This window comes from Athene noctua, chromosome 14 (genome assembly GCF_965140245.1).
Source record: "Athene noctua chromosome 14, bAthNoc1.hap1.1, whole genome shotgun sequence".
In the NCBI taxonomy this organism is placed as follows: domain Eukaryota; kingdom Metazoa; phylum Chordata; class Aves; order Strigiformes; family Strigidae; genus Athene; species Athene noctua.
Genome location: NC_134050.1, coordinates 8,310,100 through 8,329,839, shown reverse-complemented (window position 1 = coordinate 8,329,839; position 19,740 = coordinate 8,310,100). Strand labels below are relative to the sequence as shown.

Genomic DNA, 19,740 nt, shown 5'->3' with positions numbered 1-19,740 from the left:
TGAAAATTAAGGGGTGTGTTCATTATTAAAAATTTAATATTACAATTACTCTGTAGTTTTATTGCTTATGTTGTGCAAAGCTCTATGTAGTCATTGTATTTGGAGGGTTTACATGTAATAAAATAGAGCTTTCATGCTTCTAAGGGTATTTTTACAGACTGAAATAGATTCAAGGGATAGGTGACCAGTGTGGTACTTAAGAACAGGTAAGCACAAAACGGTAAGAAAAACCCTGAGTCTCTGCCTTATATTTTGCATGTATATATGCCCTGTTAGTGTATGAAAATGGGTAAGATGATGATGGAAAATAGCAATGTATGTAAACAGAGGGAATTATTCCCAGCTACCTGCACAGATCTTCAATAGCTAGATGTCAGCTGTGTTCCCAAGAAAAGGCTACAACATCAGTCTGGAGTGGCCAGCTGGGCAGTGTGGTTTTTGAATTGAAGTCAAGGTAGGTAATAATGAAAACCAGCATGGAAACAGATCAGAAAATTAAAGTTAAATACATATAGAACTGACAACATAAGAGTAAGGTAGTGTAATGAAACACGATTCTTGTAGTTAAGAAATGGGGCATTTCATTCATCTTAGTGAAATGCATTTATCCGAGACATTGTAGAACATAAAAGCACAAGCAAATTCAAGTAAAAGTAATGTGAAGCAGTATCAGTACTTTATTGTAGCTTGAAAACATACAATAACAAAACTTGCAACACTGTATTCTAATAAAATGCTGCTTTTCTTTAGAAATATCTCCCTTTGAGAGAAAGAATTTGAAATCCGTTTTAATTGTCTCAAAGCAAATAATATCTACTTTGCCCTAACAAAAAATGTTAACATGTTCAAAACACCACTAGGAGATTGGTAGAAATACAGATGGCATAACATCCTGAACAAAGGAAAATACAGCTTAAATTGGAACACTGACCCCTCACGCTCCATGGGGTATCTCTATCTTAATGGGACAGTATGCTGCGTTTTTAAAATTCCATCCTACAGTGTGGTAAGTACTAGTTCAAGAAGCAGTAATGTTCCATGACACTTTTAGTCTTTCTTTAGTGTAAAACAAACATGAATCTTAGTTTATCACTGTACCTTTTTAAGCTATTCAAAGGATTTCTTAAGATATAAGCTCACAAGTTTTTCCTGCAATGTGGAAAATATTAAATGCCCTAGATTCTTAGCAATGTGTGATGTTTAATGTTGACAGCTATCGCTTGGTGGCATCAACAGCAGTTTGAGTCAGTTGCATCCATTTCTTCTCATTCGCACTCTTTCTTTTCCACTTGAGTGAGGCCACCAAAGCCAATTCCTTTGGGACCGAAATTTTTTGCATAGCAAACTGCAAAAAAAGGAGGTAAATGATATTCTGAATGTTTTCATGTAAATGACTTCTGGGTTTAGTACTACTACCAAATATAAATTAATAAAACAAAGGAAATCTGAAATAGTGTCTTTCCCAGAAATGTCAACAGGTTCTAATCGTGAAACTGAAATCACATGTTTGATTTAAAAAGTCACATCTGATCTTCTCAAAAACAACAAAAAAAGAAACTGTATGTACTTAAGATCTAAATAACTTTGCAAAAAGCTACTTTCTTCTCTGAAAATATGCAGTAAAACAGGCTGAGTAATAAGAAATTTTCAAACGAGGTTAAAAGAACTGGAGCATTTGTCCAGGATCTAATGATGGTAGTTTAAACAACTCCATTTTAAATCTGTGTTACTAAGTGTGTGCGTAGTGACTTATCACAGCTCTGCTAAGGAAATAATAATGGTCTGCGTATTTCTCCATATACGCAGATTTGATCACTTGCAGTTGTCAGACTGTGCCCAAAGTCACAGAACTTAGAAATTCTTCTTTAGGATTCTAAAGTTTAGCCTAGAATATAAAAACTGCATATTTTTCCCCTTAAGCTATTTTGAAGAGTCAAGTGGAGTCCATGAACTTTCTTGATCTGAGAACATCTGTATGTATAATTTATCGTTAATGTGGTATCTTCTGTGCTACCAATATTGTGGAAGCAGGCAGGAATTCAAATTAGGACTGTGACCTTAAATGGATGACCTTTGAAGGTCTGTGTCTTTGTGACTTTTTTTAATTATTTTTTTTTTTTTTTAGCTAGTGAGATTGTGCAGATACAAGAGTCTGCCCAGCAGATACAGCCAGTGTTCCTGTTACAAGGTCTGAGGACAGATCTGAGAGGAGGTTGTATTTACAGAAAAATTACTACTTTAAAATTTAAATGTTAATAGTAGAAGATGCAATTGCAGTGTTACCATAGCTCTTTACTTTGAGACAGTTGTTAAAAAAAGATAAAACGAAATTTCATTAAGTTCTTAAGCATGCAGCAGGGTAAATGATGATGGCAATACTAGATCTAAAAGGGCTAATTTTAGATGGACTCAATAACCCAGTACAGCCCATGACAATTCTTACCTTTACAGTAGAGTTCTCCATCTTTGTCTGTAACATTTGTAGATTCTAAACTCTTTCCACAAATAGCACAGCGGAAGCAAGTCTTATGCCACGGCTGAGGATATTAAGACAATTCATTGTATGTTACAGAAAGTGCACAGCTAGCAGATACAAGAAACAAAAGAACTACCACTTTTTATGGTGTGAAAAGGTTAAAATTGTTTGGCTGGCCTTAGGGCTTCCAATTTTAGTCATTCTAGGTTAGTCTTTTTTTCAGTTACTTTATTATCCCATATCAAGATCTTACCTAGTGACTTTGTTACTAATTAAGGTCTAGCAGAAAGCAGGGAGCTATAGATAGTATTCTTCTTTTGGCCACTTTGATGTGCAGAGATATTCTAGTGAGAGTTCCTAGAGCAGAGAAGTAGCCTGTCCTGTGAGACAGGCTTTTGTTTTTCTAGTCACAGGTTCTCTAATATATCTGCAATTGCCACGGCAAATCAATGTTTAAATTACAAATATCCCCAGAGGTGGTAGTAGCATAACAGTGGCAGAAGAGCCAGCCTGTACGGTAGCCACGAGTTGTTCTTCAGACATCAACAAGATGCAAGAAGTTGAAGGCATCTTAGGAAAAGCACGTGGTTTTAAACCTGAAAGTACGTTGGGCTCTCTAGCAGTTTGTTAACTCATCCTCATGTTTTCTTCATTGAGACTATGAGTAAAAATTTAAAAGATGAGGGACCTATTAGCTGTAGTTTATCACCATTATAAAAGTGTGATTTTTTTTTTTTTTTTTTTTTTTTTTTTTTCTAGTGCCCTGATAACTACTTACTTTTCCTCCTCCCATGATCTTCTCTGCAGCGTACACTGATTTGCCACAACGTGGACATTTATCCACATCTACCATCATTTTGGAAAACTTTGAAGGATTAGTTGGTGTAGAAGGGCGAGCAGACTTCGGTGACCCCCTAAAACAGAAGTTTTTTGAGTTTTAAAGTACTGCTTAAAATGTTACCTATGTTCTAGGAATATGATTTCATGGGTTTTCGCTAAGGGATAAAAAATACTCAATTACTGGTCTTAGACATGCAAAAGGAGGGAAAAAAAGAATATTCTATTCTGTGTTGTGTGATTGAAAAGCTGATACTGTAACTGCTGATGTTACGTGTTTTGGGGTGAGTACTTGGAGCTGCCAGCATCCATGTGCAGAAAATACTATATTTAATAAAAAGTGGATGTAAAAAAGAATCTTGTTTTATTGAGAGGCAATAGGGAAAACACAAGCGAACGACCTCTCTATTCTTTGTAACTGGCTCTTTGCAGGTACTGAGTGACTGAAAAATAAAAATTGGATCCCGCATGCGGTTGTTTCAATAGTCCTGTAACATATGGACTGGGAGCTGGGGTTCTTAGCTGGCCTGGGGTCAAAAGCACATCAGAACAGTAGCTTTGCTTTGTATTTCTGGACTTTGTGCTTTCTGTCTTTGTGCTAGCTTAAAGCCTTTCACAGAATGACTTTTGAATTATTGGATAGTTGAACTGCAACAGGTCATTAAATCTACAGGACGTGACAGTTTGATGCAGAACTCTGCCTGTAATGGATTTGTATCTTACAAGGAGCTACACTTAAATACATTATTTAAGCTTTTATTTCCTGCACAGCATATAGGTTAATTGGTTCCCTTAAAGCCTCGTTGATTTGGAAATGTGCAGCTTTGAGAATCATAGAAAAAAGTACTGTCAGAGATAATTCTGTGCTTTTGGAAGATGGTATCCCATTAGAATTCCTTTGTTCAAACATATTCTTGGTGTGTTTGTACATGTTATTCGAGCCACAGGGAGGATTTCGAAATGTTATTTCCCCCATTGAGAGGAGAGTTAACAGTATGTGGTACTGTGATTATTTCTCTAACAGTAAAACTTAACTGTATTTTAGTCTCTGAGAGAGAAAAAAATTAATTCTCATGTTCTATGGTGAATATGATTTCACCACTGTGTTACTAATGTCAAATTACAATTGCAGTGAATATTTACGTGTGTGGTGACATTTAAAGGCTGCTGCTGCAGAATAATTGCCCATTGAAGGAGGAGTTAATTTGTAAAAAAAAAGGCTTAAAGAGACTGAACATCATTAAAAACTGGTAAATTACAGTGTCTACTGAAGGAGAGGTTATAGGAAAGTCTGCTCTGCTACTTATGCTAGATGTTGTTATGGAAACAGAATAAAATAATCTGAAATAGCCTGCTAAGTGACACGTAGTACCAGAAAAAAAGGTGTTGTCAGTGGGATTTAACTCACTGGTGCAGATTCAAGCCCAGATGGTCACCAGTGTCGGTGCTGAGGCATCCTGCCCCTTGTCCGAAGCCAATACCTTTGGGACCATATTTTCTCCCGTAACAGGTTTTGCAGTAGATTTCAGATTCATGAGCTGCTACCGTGGTACTGTCCAGAGCTTTTCTGCAAGCCACTGAAAAACAGGGAAAAAGAGGCATGTATAATCAAATTTGAATTTATGTTGTTCAGAATAATTACAATTAGTGTTTGTTTTTATCTTTAAAAATACAGAAAAAGGAGGGTGTTAGCCTATAGTCAGTATAAAACCTTACTGGTCTGTTGCTAAAATAGTTGTGCATGCACACAACATGCTCTTTTGCCACTCTAACGTTATACTCTAACCCTAGGAAACTTAGAAGCTTATCAAGAAAATTGGTCTAGATCTGTGAAGCTTAAAATGGGTTAGAGATGGTCATCCTAAACTCCCAAATCTTTTAAAAAAAAAAAAAAAATTGTGCAGGGCTGTTGACTCTACTGTGCATCTGCACCTTTTAAAATAGTCCCTCTGAGCCTGTGGTGGCTTTTTCATCTCAGCCCGTGCTATTTTAATGTGGCTTATTTCCAAACGAGGGTATAACATGCATACCATGTCCAGAGTCAAGCAGGATACGTTGGGGTTTCTTTGTTTGAGCTGTAGTGCAATAGGCAATAATCCTAAATAACTGGTAGTCTGAGCTCTGTTAGACTTCCTCTAGGATGGCAGGAGTATCATTATAGCTGTTCCAAAACCGGAGACCTCTTCCTGGTCATGTTCATTATAGTGAAATACTGCTGGGCTTAGCTCGCTAGGAAAGATCTGGGAGACTTGGACAGAAGGTGCCGTGGGAATGCCCAACATTCCTAATGGAATACGAGTTATATCCTCTACAGCACTACTCGAAACCAAGCTTCAGCTTGGAAGGACCAGAAGATATGAGTGCAAGTAACTGCTTCTTTATGGATCTCGGTAAGCACGTGTCCACGTTCTGAAACGCAACCCGCGCCTAGAGCTACCAGCATTGCTGCGGCTGGTCTCACGGGTGGTTGTGCTCATCGAGGGGCTGTGGGAGATAGAACACACTCCCCAGTGCTTTGCTTATCTGAAACTTGGTCAGCATTTAGAGGCTGAATTCTGTTACCAGTCTGTTGGATCTCCTTGCTGCTTGTGCATATGGAAACTGGACAGTACTGAACGGGAGAAGAAATAGTAGCTACACTCCTTGTGTGCTTGGCGACTGTGCATGCTGTGCTGTCGGGGAATTCGCTGTGAGGCAGCCCCCACCCCACTGAGAGGGGATGAAACTTCCAGTTCAGAGTGCCTGTAGAAAATCAGGGCCATGTACTATGCTTAAAAATTAAAATTCCAACATTTCTTATTTCTTGTTCTCTGTGTCAACAGTGGTTGATAAAGAAAAAAAAAAAAAAAAAGTATAAGCTTTCTCTCTAACTTGTATTGAACAAGTGTATGCCTCACAGACACCATTCCAGTCGTGCATGGGCTGCTGATAGCTTGGGAAATGAAGTTACTTAGCTCATGTAAACAACATAAACCCGTGAAATATAGAAGCATCAAAAGTGGTTGGAAGTTCAAACTCTAGAAGAGCTAGCAGGGTGTTCAATTAGTCCCTTTCCCCCCATGTTTATTTTAACTGTCCTGCTGTGAGTCTAAAATTTCATCCACATCAGGGAATTGAAGTTGATACTGGAATGATTGCAGCTTTAATTCTGTCACTAGTGTGTAGAGGGGAAAAAAAAAATAAAATGCAAGGACTTTTATAGTTAATAGAAATAAAATGAGGGACTTCTGTAAATGTGTGAACCTGATCACATCGTGCTTCAGTCTCTTCTGCTTTGCCATGATAATTATTTTTGCTAAAGGAGTTAAGGGATGATGGAAACTCTAGCAGAAGATGAAGTGTTTCTATTTCTGGCGCTTTAGGGATAGAGTATCAATTCACCACAACAGATGGAGCAAAAGCCCTTGAAGTGCTATTGTTGAAATAACTTTGAGACCTGTCATCTGCCAACAGATACTGTTGGCGAGCCGGCACTAAGAAGTTTCAGGTTGATGGTGTGAGATCCTGCCAAATGTCCGTCACAGCTGCGGTTTGAGTAAAAGCTGACAGGGAAACAAGGTAGGTAAACAGCAATCTGCACGGGAAGGAGGGTTTGTGGGAAAGTTTCTCGTTTATTAATGTTTGTAGGAAAAGTTTGTGGAGTGGAGAGACTGATTTATAGATGAGCTTGTCTGATTCTTACTGTGTTAACAGGTTGGTTTGAATTGTCCATAGTTTTGCCCAAATTGAACTTCTTGGTTGAAAAAATACTGGTGTGTTTTGTGTGTCTGATCAAAAATAGTGTAAAATATAAACCATATTTTAGATGTATTTAATATAAAGCTCCACTAAAGAGGTTAACTGTTTCCGTACCTGAGATTAGGTCAGGGAGGATTGTTTTTCTTTTGTGGAGAAACAAAATCCTATAATTGGTTCATTGAAAAGCCCATGAACATGATACATGATACTGAGTTGTCCAGAGCTGCTGATTAGTGTGTGTGAATCATGGGGAAAGTAAAGCCAATTAACATACCTCTCATATGCCAGCTGGGCTTAGATGCATCTTTAGTTTTTGACCTTAAACATACTTCTGCTGGGAATACTTTTTTTAGTATCTAACCTATTAATAATTTCCTTCAGACTTACAACTACAAGAGGCAAATAAAAAACCCCCAAAACCCAACCCCAACAAAAATCCCAACCAATCAAAACCAAACACCCCCACCCCCCAACAATCCAAACAAACAGCTGGCAGAGCTAATGGATATATGGTTTTTTTATCATGAATCATTTTTTAAAAAATCAGTTATGCTAAGAATGAAGCTTAATCTTGTTTCCTTACAAGGTAAGGGAGGTACATTGTTAACTGTGCCCTATTATGACAGCTCTTTATTTTTATTAGACATTGGAGAGTCTACTCATTTGTTGCCTTCTGCCATATAATTTTCTAGTGTTTGATAAAGCACAAGCATGAGGTAAAGTTTTTCTCATAATTATCACATTCATGTCCCTCTCCCTATAGTTTCTCTCATATCAAATATTAACTGTTACAGGCAGCACATGGAAGAAGTAACAAGTCTCTAGTTTTCTCAAAACTGAGATTTTTACCATTCTGTAAGAATTGGCTGAAGGTTGTTGATTACCTGAAAACTTTTTGAGGGAATTTTTTCTGACTCTGTCTTTTCGGCATCACTTGCAGGGCACTCAGAGACAGCCAAGACGACTCAAGTCCGTCCTTTGGACTGACTCTGCACAGTACTGTGTCATCTAAGCATGTAATGCCAATCTCATGCCTTCGAGTGAGAATTCTCTATCCATCCAAGAAAGGGGGGTGAAAAATTGGATTCAATGGTTCCTAAGCTGTCATGCTGGAATTCATACTGCAAAGGTACTAAATCTCAAGTGTTGTCTGCAAAATAAACTATTTAGTTGTCTTTAGTTCTTATCAAATTGTTTACTCTCTCCACAAAAGGCAAACAGAGATGAACTCTTGATACCGTCTCTCTCATTTTTCAAGGGCTAAATTCATCTGCAGAGAAAGTAATGTTCAGCAGATAGATTTTAGGAATATGAGAGGTGCATGGAGTAAAAGAGTAAGTGAAATGGGACTACATGAAACTTTGAGAAGGAGGAGAATGAGGTATTTGTAGGCTGTTGGTGGGGGATTTTTGGTGACACTGGGATAATGTCTTCCAGCTTTCCTGTGTGAAATTAATTCTTAGGATTAATCATAAAAGTAATCACCTCCTATAATATCCTAATGAGGCACACTTCTTCCTTATGAGCGCTATTTTTTTAGTTCTTGTAGACTTTTTAACTTGAAACAAACCCGTAATGTGCTACATTGTGGGACAGAGGGTAGAGTTTCTTGGACATCCACCTAGATACTGTGATTCTGCAGCACTCCAGTGTCCCTAACAAAAATCATCTAATGCATCGTGTTTGGAAAAAGAAAAATCAGGAACCTGAGAGGCAGATTGCTCGGGGTAAGGGCCTAGGAAACTGGGCTTGATTATTAAGAGCTGCTATGGAGTGGCACAGTGGCATTGCAGAAAACTGGCTGCTGCTTTGAAAACGGATGCAGACATTTTCCACCCTTCCATTACTAAAAGGATGGGGAAAAAGGTTTCATCTTCAGGTTTCTATAGAGGGCAGGACCAGAATCCATCTCGCTGTGCTTTAGGTAGGATGATAAATGTGTGACTGCCCACTACTTTGAATTTTTCCAGAAGTAAGATGCGTAAACTTTACAAAACTTTCCCTGTGTGAAATTCAGTCTGATGCTGGTTGCTTCTAACGTCCTGTTCGTTGTGTAGGGTGTTTAAAACCTGCTGTAGGTGTCCCCTGAGCAAACGTGTTCAATTGGGGAAACTATGAAGCTGCTTTATTGCAGGCAAAGTAACACAAAAGTAAATTTACCAGCTTTAATGGAAGATTCATACAGAGCTATGGGAATACTGTCAAGTGAAAACAGTGTAGCCCCACTTACTGCAGAGGAAGCACGTCTTGTGAAAACTCCTCCCATTGCACTGAATTTCCTCGGCGTGGTACACTGTCTTCTCACAGGCACCGCACTTGGCTCCACCTCCCCAGTTGGGCATCCTTGGAGCTGAAGGGTAACCTAGAAAATCAAGTTACATAAATAAATACAACAGCAAAACTGAATTATTTTAAACAAAACAGCTGGATTTTTTTTTTTTTTTTAATTATTACTTTCCCCCCCCTTTCCAGTCAACTGCTATTTCATACCTGCAATATGCTACATGCCGTGTAGCAGGAATGTCTCCTGTCTGTGGGTGAGGGTGCTGGCCTGGTGCTTCAGGGGGCAGGGGCAGCCTGAATCCTCAGTCCTGTGCGACCATCTTTTGTAAATAATGACACTCCTTAGGTTGGTGTATTGTGATGGTAATTGTGTGAAACGCTTGTGAGCTGTTTCAGTGAAAAGGTGACAGGAACACTCAAACCTCTTATGGAAAAGTGGATCTAGGATTTATTTCCAACAAATAGTCACTTTCTTTCAATCCTGCCCTCCCATGTATCCCGACGTAGTCTTTTTCCCCTCAGTTTTTGCTTTGTGTGTTGATCTGGTTTTGTGAGGCAATTTTTAATGGAGGCTATCAAACATTCTGAAGCTTTACTGGAGTTTAAGCAAAAGTATGGACAGTATTTGTCATTGAATTTTCTACAGAACAGTATTCTACCTAGACTCTCTGGTAAGAGACAGCATATAGTACTATTTATACCTCTTCAAGTGCTGGTTCATCCAGTGCAACATGAGCTTCCTCAGTGACAAGTATAAAGGCCATTTTCTGTGTCAGTATGATATCATTTTATACAATTTGTACCTGGATAATTCCACCTTGAAGTTTAACAAATGTACAGTATTATTTCAGGGGACACTTTAATAGAAACAAGTTGTCTTTGGTTTTCTGAATTCCTCATAAAACAGCTGCAAGATCACTGTGCTGTACAGCTGTTATGAAGTAATAATAGACAGGTTCCTAAGGTGCTTAAGGTGTGTTTTTCTTTGTCAGTTGTTTTTAAAATCTAAACATTAGAGAGAAAAGAAAAAAAAAAGAAAGGTTGTGGTTGCTGTTCCAGTTACTGTTGAAGTGACTTGCCCAAGGTCACACAGGAGCGCAGTGTCGGAGCCAGGAGCCCAGCTCGGGTCACCTGATGGCCAACTCAGTCAGTGCCCTTCCTGATGATTGTGCTGTCATGCATCTGAAACAACCCCAGCCGACGGCTTGCCCTTCTGTTTTCTTGTTTGAGTCATCGTTTCTGGAAAGACTGGGACGTCATCTTGTCACCTGCACATCGCATTATCGGTTGTTCCAAGCTCCTGGCTCAGGCCTTTCTTCTCCTTCTTGGAAAACCAGTCACCTTCTTATTATAGTTCTTTCGAAGCCTGCTTGTGCTATTTGTGTTTGATTAAATTCACCATGAGATATCCTTAACTTAAAAAAAAAAAAAAGGATTTTGAATGCTGAACCAGGCCTGCTACCTGAGAATTTTCTTCTGAGGTCAAATGAGAGAGAGAGAGGGAATCTATCACATCAGTGATGTCACATAGCTGGTATTTTCAACAGCTTGCATTTTAGACTAACATCTTACTACGTCTGTACATTGGACACTGATGTCCTGTGTTTGTTATCATCTCGGTGACTTCAGTACCATGTCTTCTAAATTTCAAAATAAAATGACCAGTTTCTACATGCCAGCTCTGCAAGCTGAACCTGAAGGAAACTCCTTCTGTCAACTAACACTAAAAATCATGCACTGGTGTAAAAGACACGTCTGTCCAGCAGAAGGAAGGTGGCATAGGAGCATGGACACGCACTGAAGCAATAGCACTGCAGACACAGCAACGTGGGCACGTTTTACAATCAGCGTTTTATAACAACTCGGATACCAGCATATCCAAACATCTCTGCTTTGGTACTGAGGTTATTCGTACAGCCTTAAACCCTGAGTAATTACATATTCGTTGTTGTGACTGTCACCTGGGGTAGACAGCATACCTGTCATCCTTGTGCAAGATCCAATCTCTCCTTCTCTTTGCGAGGTTGATTTATGCTCAGCTGAACAACCTCCCCAGCTCAGTCAGCCTAGTCCTCTGCTGTCACACAGCAACCGTGCTGTTCATCTCTTTCAGACCCTATCAGTTGTCTTGGGAGGCTGTTCACGAGCTGAACTGCTCTGACAGTTAGAAAACAGTAGTGATGCAGAAAGGAAAAGAAAACTCAGCTTGCCTCTCTTATCTGTAATGTAATGAGTAAGAAGCAAAAATCTGATATAGCTGAAATAAGAAACAAAAATAACTGCAGGCAAAGAACAGACTATGAATTTGGTCCCTTCTTACTCAGTGAAGGCTTTACTGAGCAGCAATGGTTAAGTATCTTTCCCATTTCTTTTAAATGGGATATAAAGGAACAGGGAGAAATCTTTCACATATAGATAAAATCTTATTGTCTCATTCCACTATTCTGTATTTTCTTCTATTTTTGAAGTACTTTTCTACTGGTGTCATTTTTTCCTCTTACAAAAATAGTTCAAGTAAGGCTTCAAACATTTTTAAGAGGAGGAGGAGTGACAGGCGATAAAAACCAGGTTTGTGACACTTTTTCTTGAAGACTAAAATCTGATTTTGGTGTTCACAACATTCCCTTTCAAATCTGTTTTCCAGTGGAGTCGCTTCCCAGCTGGAGCAGCACCCACAGCAGCCTGGGAGCAGAGAGGTTTGCACCTCCACTCTCTGTAAACTGCTTCTGCTGTTTCAGCTCCCCTCAGAGGCACACCCAGCATCTCAGTCTGTGGCAACAGCATACTTGTTGGAAAGTAGCTCTAATTACATCATTAACTGAAGGAAAAAAAAAAATCTCTGAAAAAGTCTGACAACGTGTGATAGTGAACCTTGTGCTGTTACGGGCTGGAGCTCTTCAAAGAGCCATTGCTCCTGTGACTAAGTATAGTAACATGACTGGGCGTGTATACACATTTTCCATGGTTTCTTGGCATCACCTCATGGGAAGCTCTAGGAGAAAGGCGGCACAGTAAAAACGTTCCCATAAGGACACTGGTGTAAGAACATCAGTGTGTGCCCCAATGGCTGCACCGGCCACTCAAGAGCGAGTTGAGGTACCTGAGCTAGTCCGTGCTCTTTGTGTCCTTGCTTTGGTCATCTCTCCAGCACTGCAGTGCAGTGGCCACCCCTGCAGATGCTGCTTGTGCAGCAGTATTACCAGGAACAAGTAAATCCCACAGGGTACATGGCATTCCTAGTTTTCTGCTCATCCAGATTATAATGGTAGATAAAGTTCCATCCTTATAATGTACAAATAGAACTCAATCTCCTATATGTCATAAGAAAAGAATATACCCAAAGTCTTAATGTCACTAAATTTCATTGAGTGTCAGTATCTAAACCCCCTTGAAATTCCCTGACCTTTGTTGCCTTAATCTGGTTAACTTGCAATGACTGCTAAATGGAACTTGTTATATTTTGGTGATCTAGTGGGAAGTAGAGTGGACCTGTTCTAAATGTATTAAACATGTGACAGAGAAGCTTTTGAGTGTTGTAGTATTGCGGCATGTTGGCAGGCACTCACGGTACTGTTAAGCTGGAGGAGTGTTCTTGGACTTGTTCTAATAGTATTCAGCAGCTTGCATTGTTCAGCTTCAAAATGCAGCTACTATCTGGAGTAGAATTTATACACGTTAGCTGTGCAGCCAAGGATACACGCTTCTTGTTAGAGCTTGTAACACTACTAGGTAGGCTAGCCTCAGAGCAAGGGAGCCTTTGAAGTGTTTCTGTGCTCTGCAAGGCATGAAAAAATGTGAGCCGTCTTCTGTTGGGCTGTTAGTCATACCGTACAAATCTGGATGTCACATATCTGTCACAGAGTGTGTCCCACTAATCAGAGTGCCATTGATAAGAGTATAATCCCAAAATATGTTTAGATCCTTTGATCTAAATGGGAAGTGGAGGCAGTACTGGCCTGATGAAGTTGTGTGGAGGAGTAAAAGGCAGCACTAGTGCTAGACAGCGTGGTGCAGGTGAAAAAGATGTTGAAAGTAATTCTGGTGTTTCCTTGCTAAGTGTGAGCTTTTCCCTTCTAAATTCTTATGCATTTGAGAGTCTAGAGCTCACGTTGTATGTGAACGGACTGCAGAAGTTACGTATTGTGTGTCTGGGAGGGTTATCTCAGGGTGCCACCTGTGCTCGGGGATGGCTTTGGAGGGCATAAATGGAACGGGAAGCGTTGGCTTTGGTGGCAACTGGTAGAAATGGTGGTAGAAGTGCTGAATCAGGGCCAATGGATAGGAAGTGCCTTGAATCTCTCTCTGTTTTAGTCCCAGCTAGCTGTTCAGTCCAGATTCAGTTAAAAGTCTAAGAATACTGATTCCTTACATAATAAACAGTAATAATAAGAAATTAAATCACTCTCTCCATTGAAAGGCAAGTATCAAGGCTACCTTGGAAACTCTTTTCCCAGCTGAAGTCAGCAGGAAATGCCAAGGCAACCGGGACGTCACTCGATATCTAATCACAGCTCTGCTGCTGACCTGTCCTGTGACCACCAGTGACTCATTCGACCATCCCCAGCATCATGGGGATAACGAGATACAGCTTCCTTCATACAAGTAGCAGTAAAATGCTGCTCTAGTTTTTCTCTTTCTCTTTAACTAACGCTCACTGTTAAGTTTTGTCTTGATGTGTCCGCAGTGTAAAGCCGATTCCTGTCGCTGTGTCTCAAAAAGCTTGAAGGTGCTTTTGTCAAAATCCAATCCATGGCTGAAAGATTCTCTCTCAGCAGAAGAGATTCACAACACAGGAAATATTTGTTTGAAGATTGAGGTAATTTGATAAAGAAGCACTATTGGTTATCTATTGGTTATTGTCTATTGGCATATTGGTTATCTATTTATAATCATATTTCTTATATTCCAATGCATTAAATGGACTATTGATACAGGTAAATTTTAAGTTCATGAGTTAGTGTCATACATTTAGTCTTCACCACAATCTCATAATGACTAGCATTTTTCCTTTATTTCTGCAGTAAACAAAGACATAGAGATCAAGGGATGAGAAGTTCCACACTGACGCAAGAAAGGAAATACTGGTTTGGGTTTTTTTCATTGACACTTACACAAGCCCTTTTTGAAACAAAAGATTTTAAGTGACTTTATATCAAGCATGTGATTTGCAAAAGCTGATAGAAAAACTCAGAGTTGGGTGTCTGAGTCCTTTGCTTTCATCTCTGTCCTTCCAAGTTATCTATTATTTCCTAGCATAGTAATGCCACGTTTCCTTTATAACTTCCTTGATGCATACTGTTGCAGCAATTTAAGATTGCACCTCTAAAACACGACACCCTGAGACTAGAACAAGGTACTTAGTTCTGACTTAAAAAACGACCACACACACAGAGACATGCTTGTACATACAAGCTTAGTTCACTTTGATTCATGTGCCTGTGGGAGACTGCATCCTGCTGTACAAATGACCCGTTCCTTTTTCCAAATCTAATCCTGGGCTATCAACTTTCACTTGTCCTTCCACAAGATCCTTCTCGAAATCCTTATCCGTGCACGAAGTCTTTTATGTGCCAAGCAGAACTGTTCCAGACTGTGAAATGGTGCCGTGATGACTGAGATCAGACACAGAATTACTTTATCTACATACAAAGCTTTATTCTTTGAAATAATTTTATGTTTACATAGAAAACTTTACAAAGTTGGGTTTTTTGTTTTTTTTTTTTCCTTAACTATTGAGGCTTTTCAGGAGACTTGACCAATCGTGCTGCCTTGTAATGCTTCAATGATGGATGTGTGAATACTTTCATCTTGCATTCTTATCTAGCCATTTTCTGTAAGGTCTGCATAGAAGTTTTCTTCTTGCTTGATATAAAACCAGTTCATCACTGACACTAAATATTTTGAGGAATTTTTTGTGGGTTTTTTTACTTTTACTTCTAGAATACTATTACCTGAGAAATTATGAAAGCACACAAATCTGTATGCTTTAAAAATTTTATATACAAAGACAAACTATGGAAAACGTAATTCTGTAGCTTTGTAACAAAAATTTTTAAAAGCTTTTGAAACTTTTGTTCTGCCTGTTGTCAAAAGATGTGAAACATTAACGAGGATCCCTACAGCCCTGTCCTTGTAACACTAGTAGCTACTCAACAGGCTCAAAAGCCCAGAAGAATCTCTCTTATTAGCTGGCTACTCCAGACCTAAAATACTGCTCTCAGCTCTGCAAGACTTGCATTTCTGTGCTATACCTACTTTGTCAAGCAACAAGCTGTTCCTACCACCTGTTAGGAAAAAAAACCCCACCCTAAAAACCAAAAACCCCCCAAGCCTTATATCAGACAGTCTTGGCAGAACCTGATCCACTCTACTTACCGGAGTCGCTTGATGTTTCTCTGTATTTTCTTAAGCCTTGAAGGGTTTGAACGCGAGGGATTCCTGCACTCTTTAAATGCAGTGGCCACCACTGTCAACCCTATAAGCTGGGAGGGGAGGGGAATAAGAGAGTTTCAGGGATCTGAGCAATGCCATTGCTATCACCAAGCTGAAAATAACCTCTGACAAAAGCCTGGCATTTTGTTCCCTTATGTCCACTTGTGAGTAGGTTGACAACAATGCAGCCCCTCAGATTACACCTAGAGAGCATTCCTAAATGCAGGCTAATAGATCAGAAATAAAGATTAAAGTTTTATACTTGCTACTGCATGGCTTAAATCTGAATCATAAAAATAATGGTTTCTGAAATGAGGATTTATTCATAAAGGGTCACATTGCCAAAAGTAATTTACCAACATAATTATAAAAAAAAAAATAAAATCAGAATCTGTTTGTAAGAATTGCTGGAACTCAACAATTTTAAACCACATAGAATTTTATTCAGCAGTTCATGATTTGGTAGATAGATATGGTTTGTCTTAAGGTACAGGTTTAAGAGTATTAGGCTTTCTAGTAAACATTAAAAGATTAGAGTGATGTTAGGCATTAAGATGGCTAATTAAGATGTATACTGTTGAGCATACCTAATCATTGCAGTTATATTTGCCCTGTCTCACTGAGCCCCTTGGAACTGGATGATGCTGCAGACATATTAAAGAAGTGGAGATTGAAGTATGAAGCACTTAAAATAAAACCCTGTAAAAAGTGATCATGAAGTGCTTTAAAGACGTTAGAAGCTAATACTCATTTTCTAAAGGGATGTCAGAATTTAGAAACTTTGTTCTGTATCATGGACTTTGCTGTGTGTGAAAGGGCCAAGCCCTCACAGCTGAGAGGTTACACACCAGAGGGCTGAAACTGAGAGTCTCAACTCTGGCACTTTCATGGGAGTGTAAGGAAATTAGATGCCAAATCCATGTCAGACTTCAGGATTTTAGGGGTCTGTTTGTTGAGGCTACTTTGAAAACTCTTAGGAGCTTATAGATGAGTGTTGAGTCCAGGAAAAAATTTATAATTCAGAGACAGGTCACAGAATCATAGAATGGTTTGTGTTGGAAGGAACCTTAAAGGTCCTCTAGTTCCAACTCCCTGCCATGTGCAGGGACACCTTCCACCAGCCCAGGTTGCCCAAAGCGTCGTCCAGCCTGGCCTTGAACCCTTCCAGGGAGGGGGCAGCCACAGCTTCTCTGGGCAACCTGTGCCAGGGCCTCACCACCCTCACAGGGAAGAATTTCTTCCTTAGATCTCATTTAAATCTCCCCTCTGTCAGTTTGAAAACGTTACCCCTCATCCTATCCCTACACCCACTGATAGAGTCCCTCCCCCCTTTCCTGTAGCCTCTTTAAGTCCTGGAAGGCTGCTGTAAGGTCTCCCTGGAGCCTTCTCTTCTCTGGGCTGAACACCCCCAACTCTCTCAGCCTGTCCTCATAAGGGTCCTTGCTGTGAAGTTGGAGAACTACCTTTTCCTGAGCCAGAGAGCTGAACTCCATCTCTTCTTGGTCCTCCCCGGATAGTTAAGGGAACTCTGCAGCCTGTATCACATAAGGCTAAAAGCAGAGGTGACAGTGCGGTGTACACGGTATGAATGTTTCTTGTGAGATGGCAGTGGGGAGGGATTGGGATGGGACTGAGCTCACTGTTGGGGTACAGGGAAAGTGCTAAGAAACTTGTAACTGCTTTGTTTGCACACTTAATGATTTATAAGTTAGGACCCTTGACGTTTGAGGGAACTGCATCTTCACTGATCGTCACTTGCATCGTGTAGGTTGTGTACTTGGATTTGCACCATAATAAACTGCAGGGAAATCTGTGGGAGAAGATTTTGCCCCAAAATGTCAGTAAGTATTTTCCTTTTGAGTCTGTCAGAATTTAAGGGGAAAAAGCAGGGAACAACCTTTGGTTTCCTGATATTGGCTGTAGCTTCATTTCTGTGCTGCCCCAGATACTGGGTGCTCCTGAGGGAATCGAGTCTTGTTGAGAGGCTCTTTACAGCTCAAAGGAGCAGTTGGATCCACATGGGTTAGTTGGCATTTCATATAATCCCTGGTCCACTGTGGCTATCAGGACCTGAGACTGGAAGAACAGACTTGAAATATGCAGCTGGAGTGTATATGCATGAATGTTTATATTCCTGGTGGAGTGGGAATGCGGTGTTTTCTATAAATCAGAAGTAGGGATTAAAAACCACTGCTTTGGAGAGTTGGAACACGGCGTGTCAAAAGCGAAGCGAGCCCAGGGATCAAAGTGACCTTCCCAAAGCTGGTCAGCAGAGCAGGTCAGGTACTCAGGTCATGCTCGAGGGCAGGTGGGAAGGGCAGTGAGCTCAGCTAGTCAGCAAAATGCAGAACTTCTGGGGAATAGGATCCTTTGAGCAGAGGAGCAGTAGTTCTTCAGCTGGAAAAATGAACAAGGACAAAGTGCTAGATGTTATATAGTCTGCGTGAAAGAGGAACCAACTGTCTTCTGACAGGAGCCAAGGGACACCAGGCAGCAAATTGGAATATACGTGAAGCTTTCCAGAATAGAGCACGGTTTGTGAGAAGACCATTTCTCCAAGCCTAATTACTGTAGTTTTCTGTCAACTGTGGTGTCCGGAAATGAAAGGTTTGAGGTTTGTTTCCTTTGAGTAATGCAAGTTTCTGTAAAGCTTTGCTTTTATACTTCTGGAATTAAATTCATAGTATGTATAAGGAAGATCAATCAATTACCACTTTGGAGAAGAAAAAATAATCTACTCACTGCTGCAGTGAGAATTCCTCCATTTTTTAGCTTTTCTTTTTCTCCTCCTGTCATGTAGGAAGATTTGAAGTCATCCTGTTCTGGTGGGTGCATTTTGTATTATAATTGTGCATTATCAAAGAGCAAATGAGTTAGTTTTACTGTGTTGGCTGTTTCAGCTATGCTTTTTTACCCAGTCCAAGCCTGAATCTTGGGCCTTGCTAGCATTTCTCCTGTCCTAATTTGGACAACCAGGCACATTTCAGGTGGGAAGGCAGATACACTGTATTTTCCTCTTTTAGTTATTCCTTGTCATCTGAGTGTGAAGCATAGGTTTTATTTTTCTTCCTTCAGCATAGAAGACTCCGCTGTATGTATTTAAATTCAGTTGGTTTAAATGAACCTGATTGATATAGAATTGCAAGAGGGAGAAACGGCAGCTGGAAGCTGACCTTGACCTTAGCTGGAGAGCAGAAACTTGCCCTAAAGCCTCTGGGGGGTGTGGGTGTCCCACAGACAGGGGGCTCCCTCCATCTAGGAGCCAGACCTTCTGCTGTTTGCAACAGTGAAAAGTTAGTGCTTCAGTAACTGCAGGTGGGATTTCTGCCACATACCCATTTGGACGGCTACAGAACCTCGGGTCAAATGTTATGGAAACTTTCTCTTAGGCTTGAAGCCTCTCCAGTGGCAAGAGAGCCTATAGAACGTGTATAGCATGGCACAGGCTTGCCTCAAACTCTGAGATTAACAGTAGAGAGGCAAGGCAAGGAGCGTTCATCTTCAAATCTTACTAGTTTAGTTTAAGGCCCAAACTGTGTAAATTCTCAGTTCTGTGATATCTGGACTGCACTTTCCAGACTAAAGATACTTTGAATGCTAATTGATAATGATCAAGATACTATGAATGCCAAACCTCACAACTGTATGTTCTCTAATGGTTGTTACTAGCGGATGTCACCTCCACCGATAGAGTTCAGAAGCCGGATTGAGTTACTTAAATCCCTTTCTGATCAAATACCGTTTTCCCTTTCTTCAAAAGGGAGACACCCCTGTCTCACAAAAAAGAATGAAGAGATGCCAGTGAATATACAATGTATTACTTAGGTAGTTTAATTTGATCCAAAAAATAAGTCAGGATTTGAGTTTGATGTAAGTTTAATCTGAAAAAAAATGATTTAAAAATACAGTATAAATAATTCTTAACTTATATAAAACGAATAAGAAAATTTTTTTCTAACTTTACAAAAGAGCAT

The 19,740-nt window shown here is 39.9% G+C and overlaps 1 protein-coding gene across 2 annotated transcripts; it reads right to left on the bottom strand.

Annotated features, from left to right (window-relative positions):
- Positions 1–654: 654 nt before the first annotated feature.
- Positions 655–15,847, bottom strand: CSRP3 (cysteine and glycine rich protein 3). Of its 2 annotated transcripts, none has more exons than XM_074917909.1 (6): positions 15,710–15,847; positions 9,282–9,413; positions 4,722–4,890; positions 3,255–3,390; positions 2,444–2,537; positions 655–1,345 (listed from the first exon to the last, which is right to left on the bottom strand). In XM_074917909.1, exons 2-6 carry the CDS (start codon positions 9,391–9,393, stop codon positions 1,266–1,268), a joined length of 591 nt encoding a protein of 196 aa, XP_074774010.1. In that variant the 5' UTR covers positions 9,394–9,413; positions 15,710–15,847; the 3' UTR covers positions 655–1,265. The 2 variants fall into 2 exon arrangements, with proteins under 2 accessions (XP_074774010.1, XP_074774011.1); XM_074917910.1 differs by lacking the exon at positions 15,710–15,847 and adding an exon at positions 11,980–11,983 and having other exon boundaries at positions 9,282–9,414.
- Positions 15,848–19,740: the final 3,893 nt, after the last annotated feature.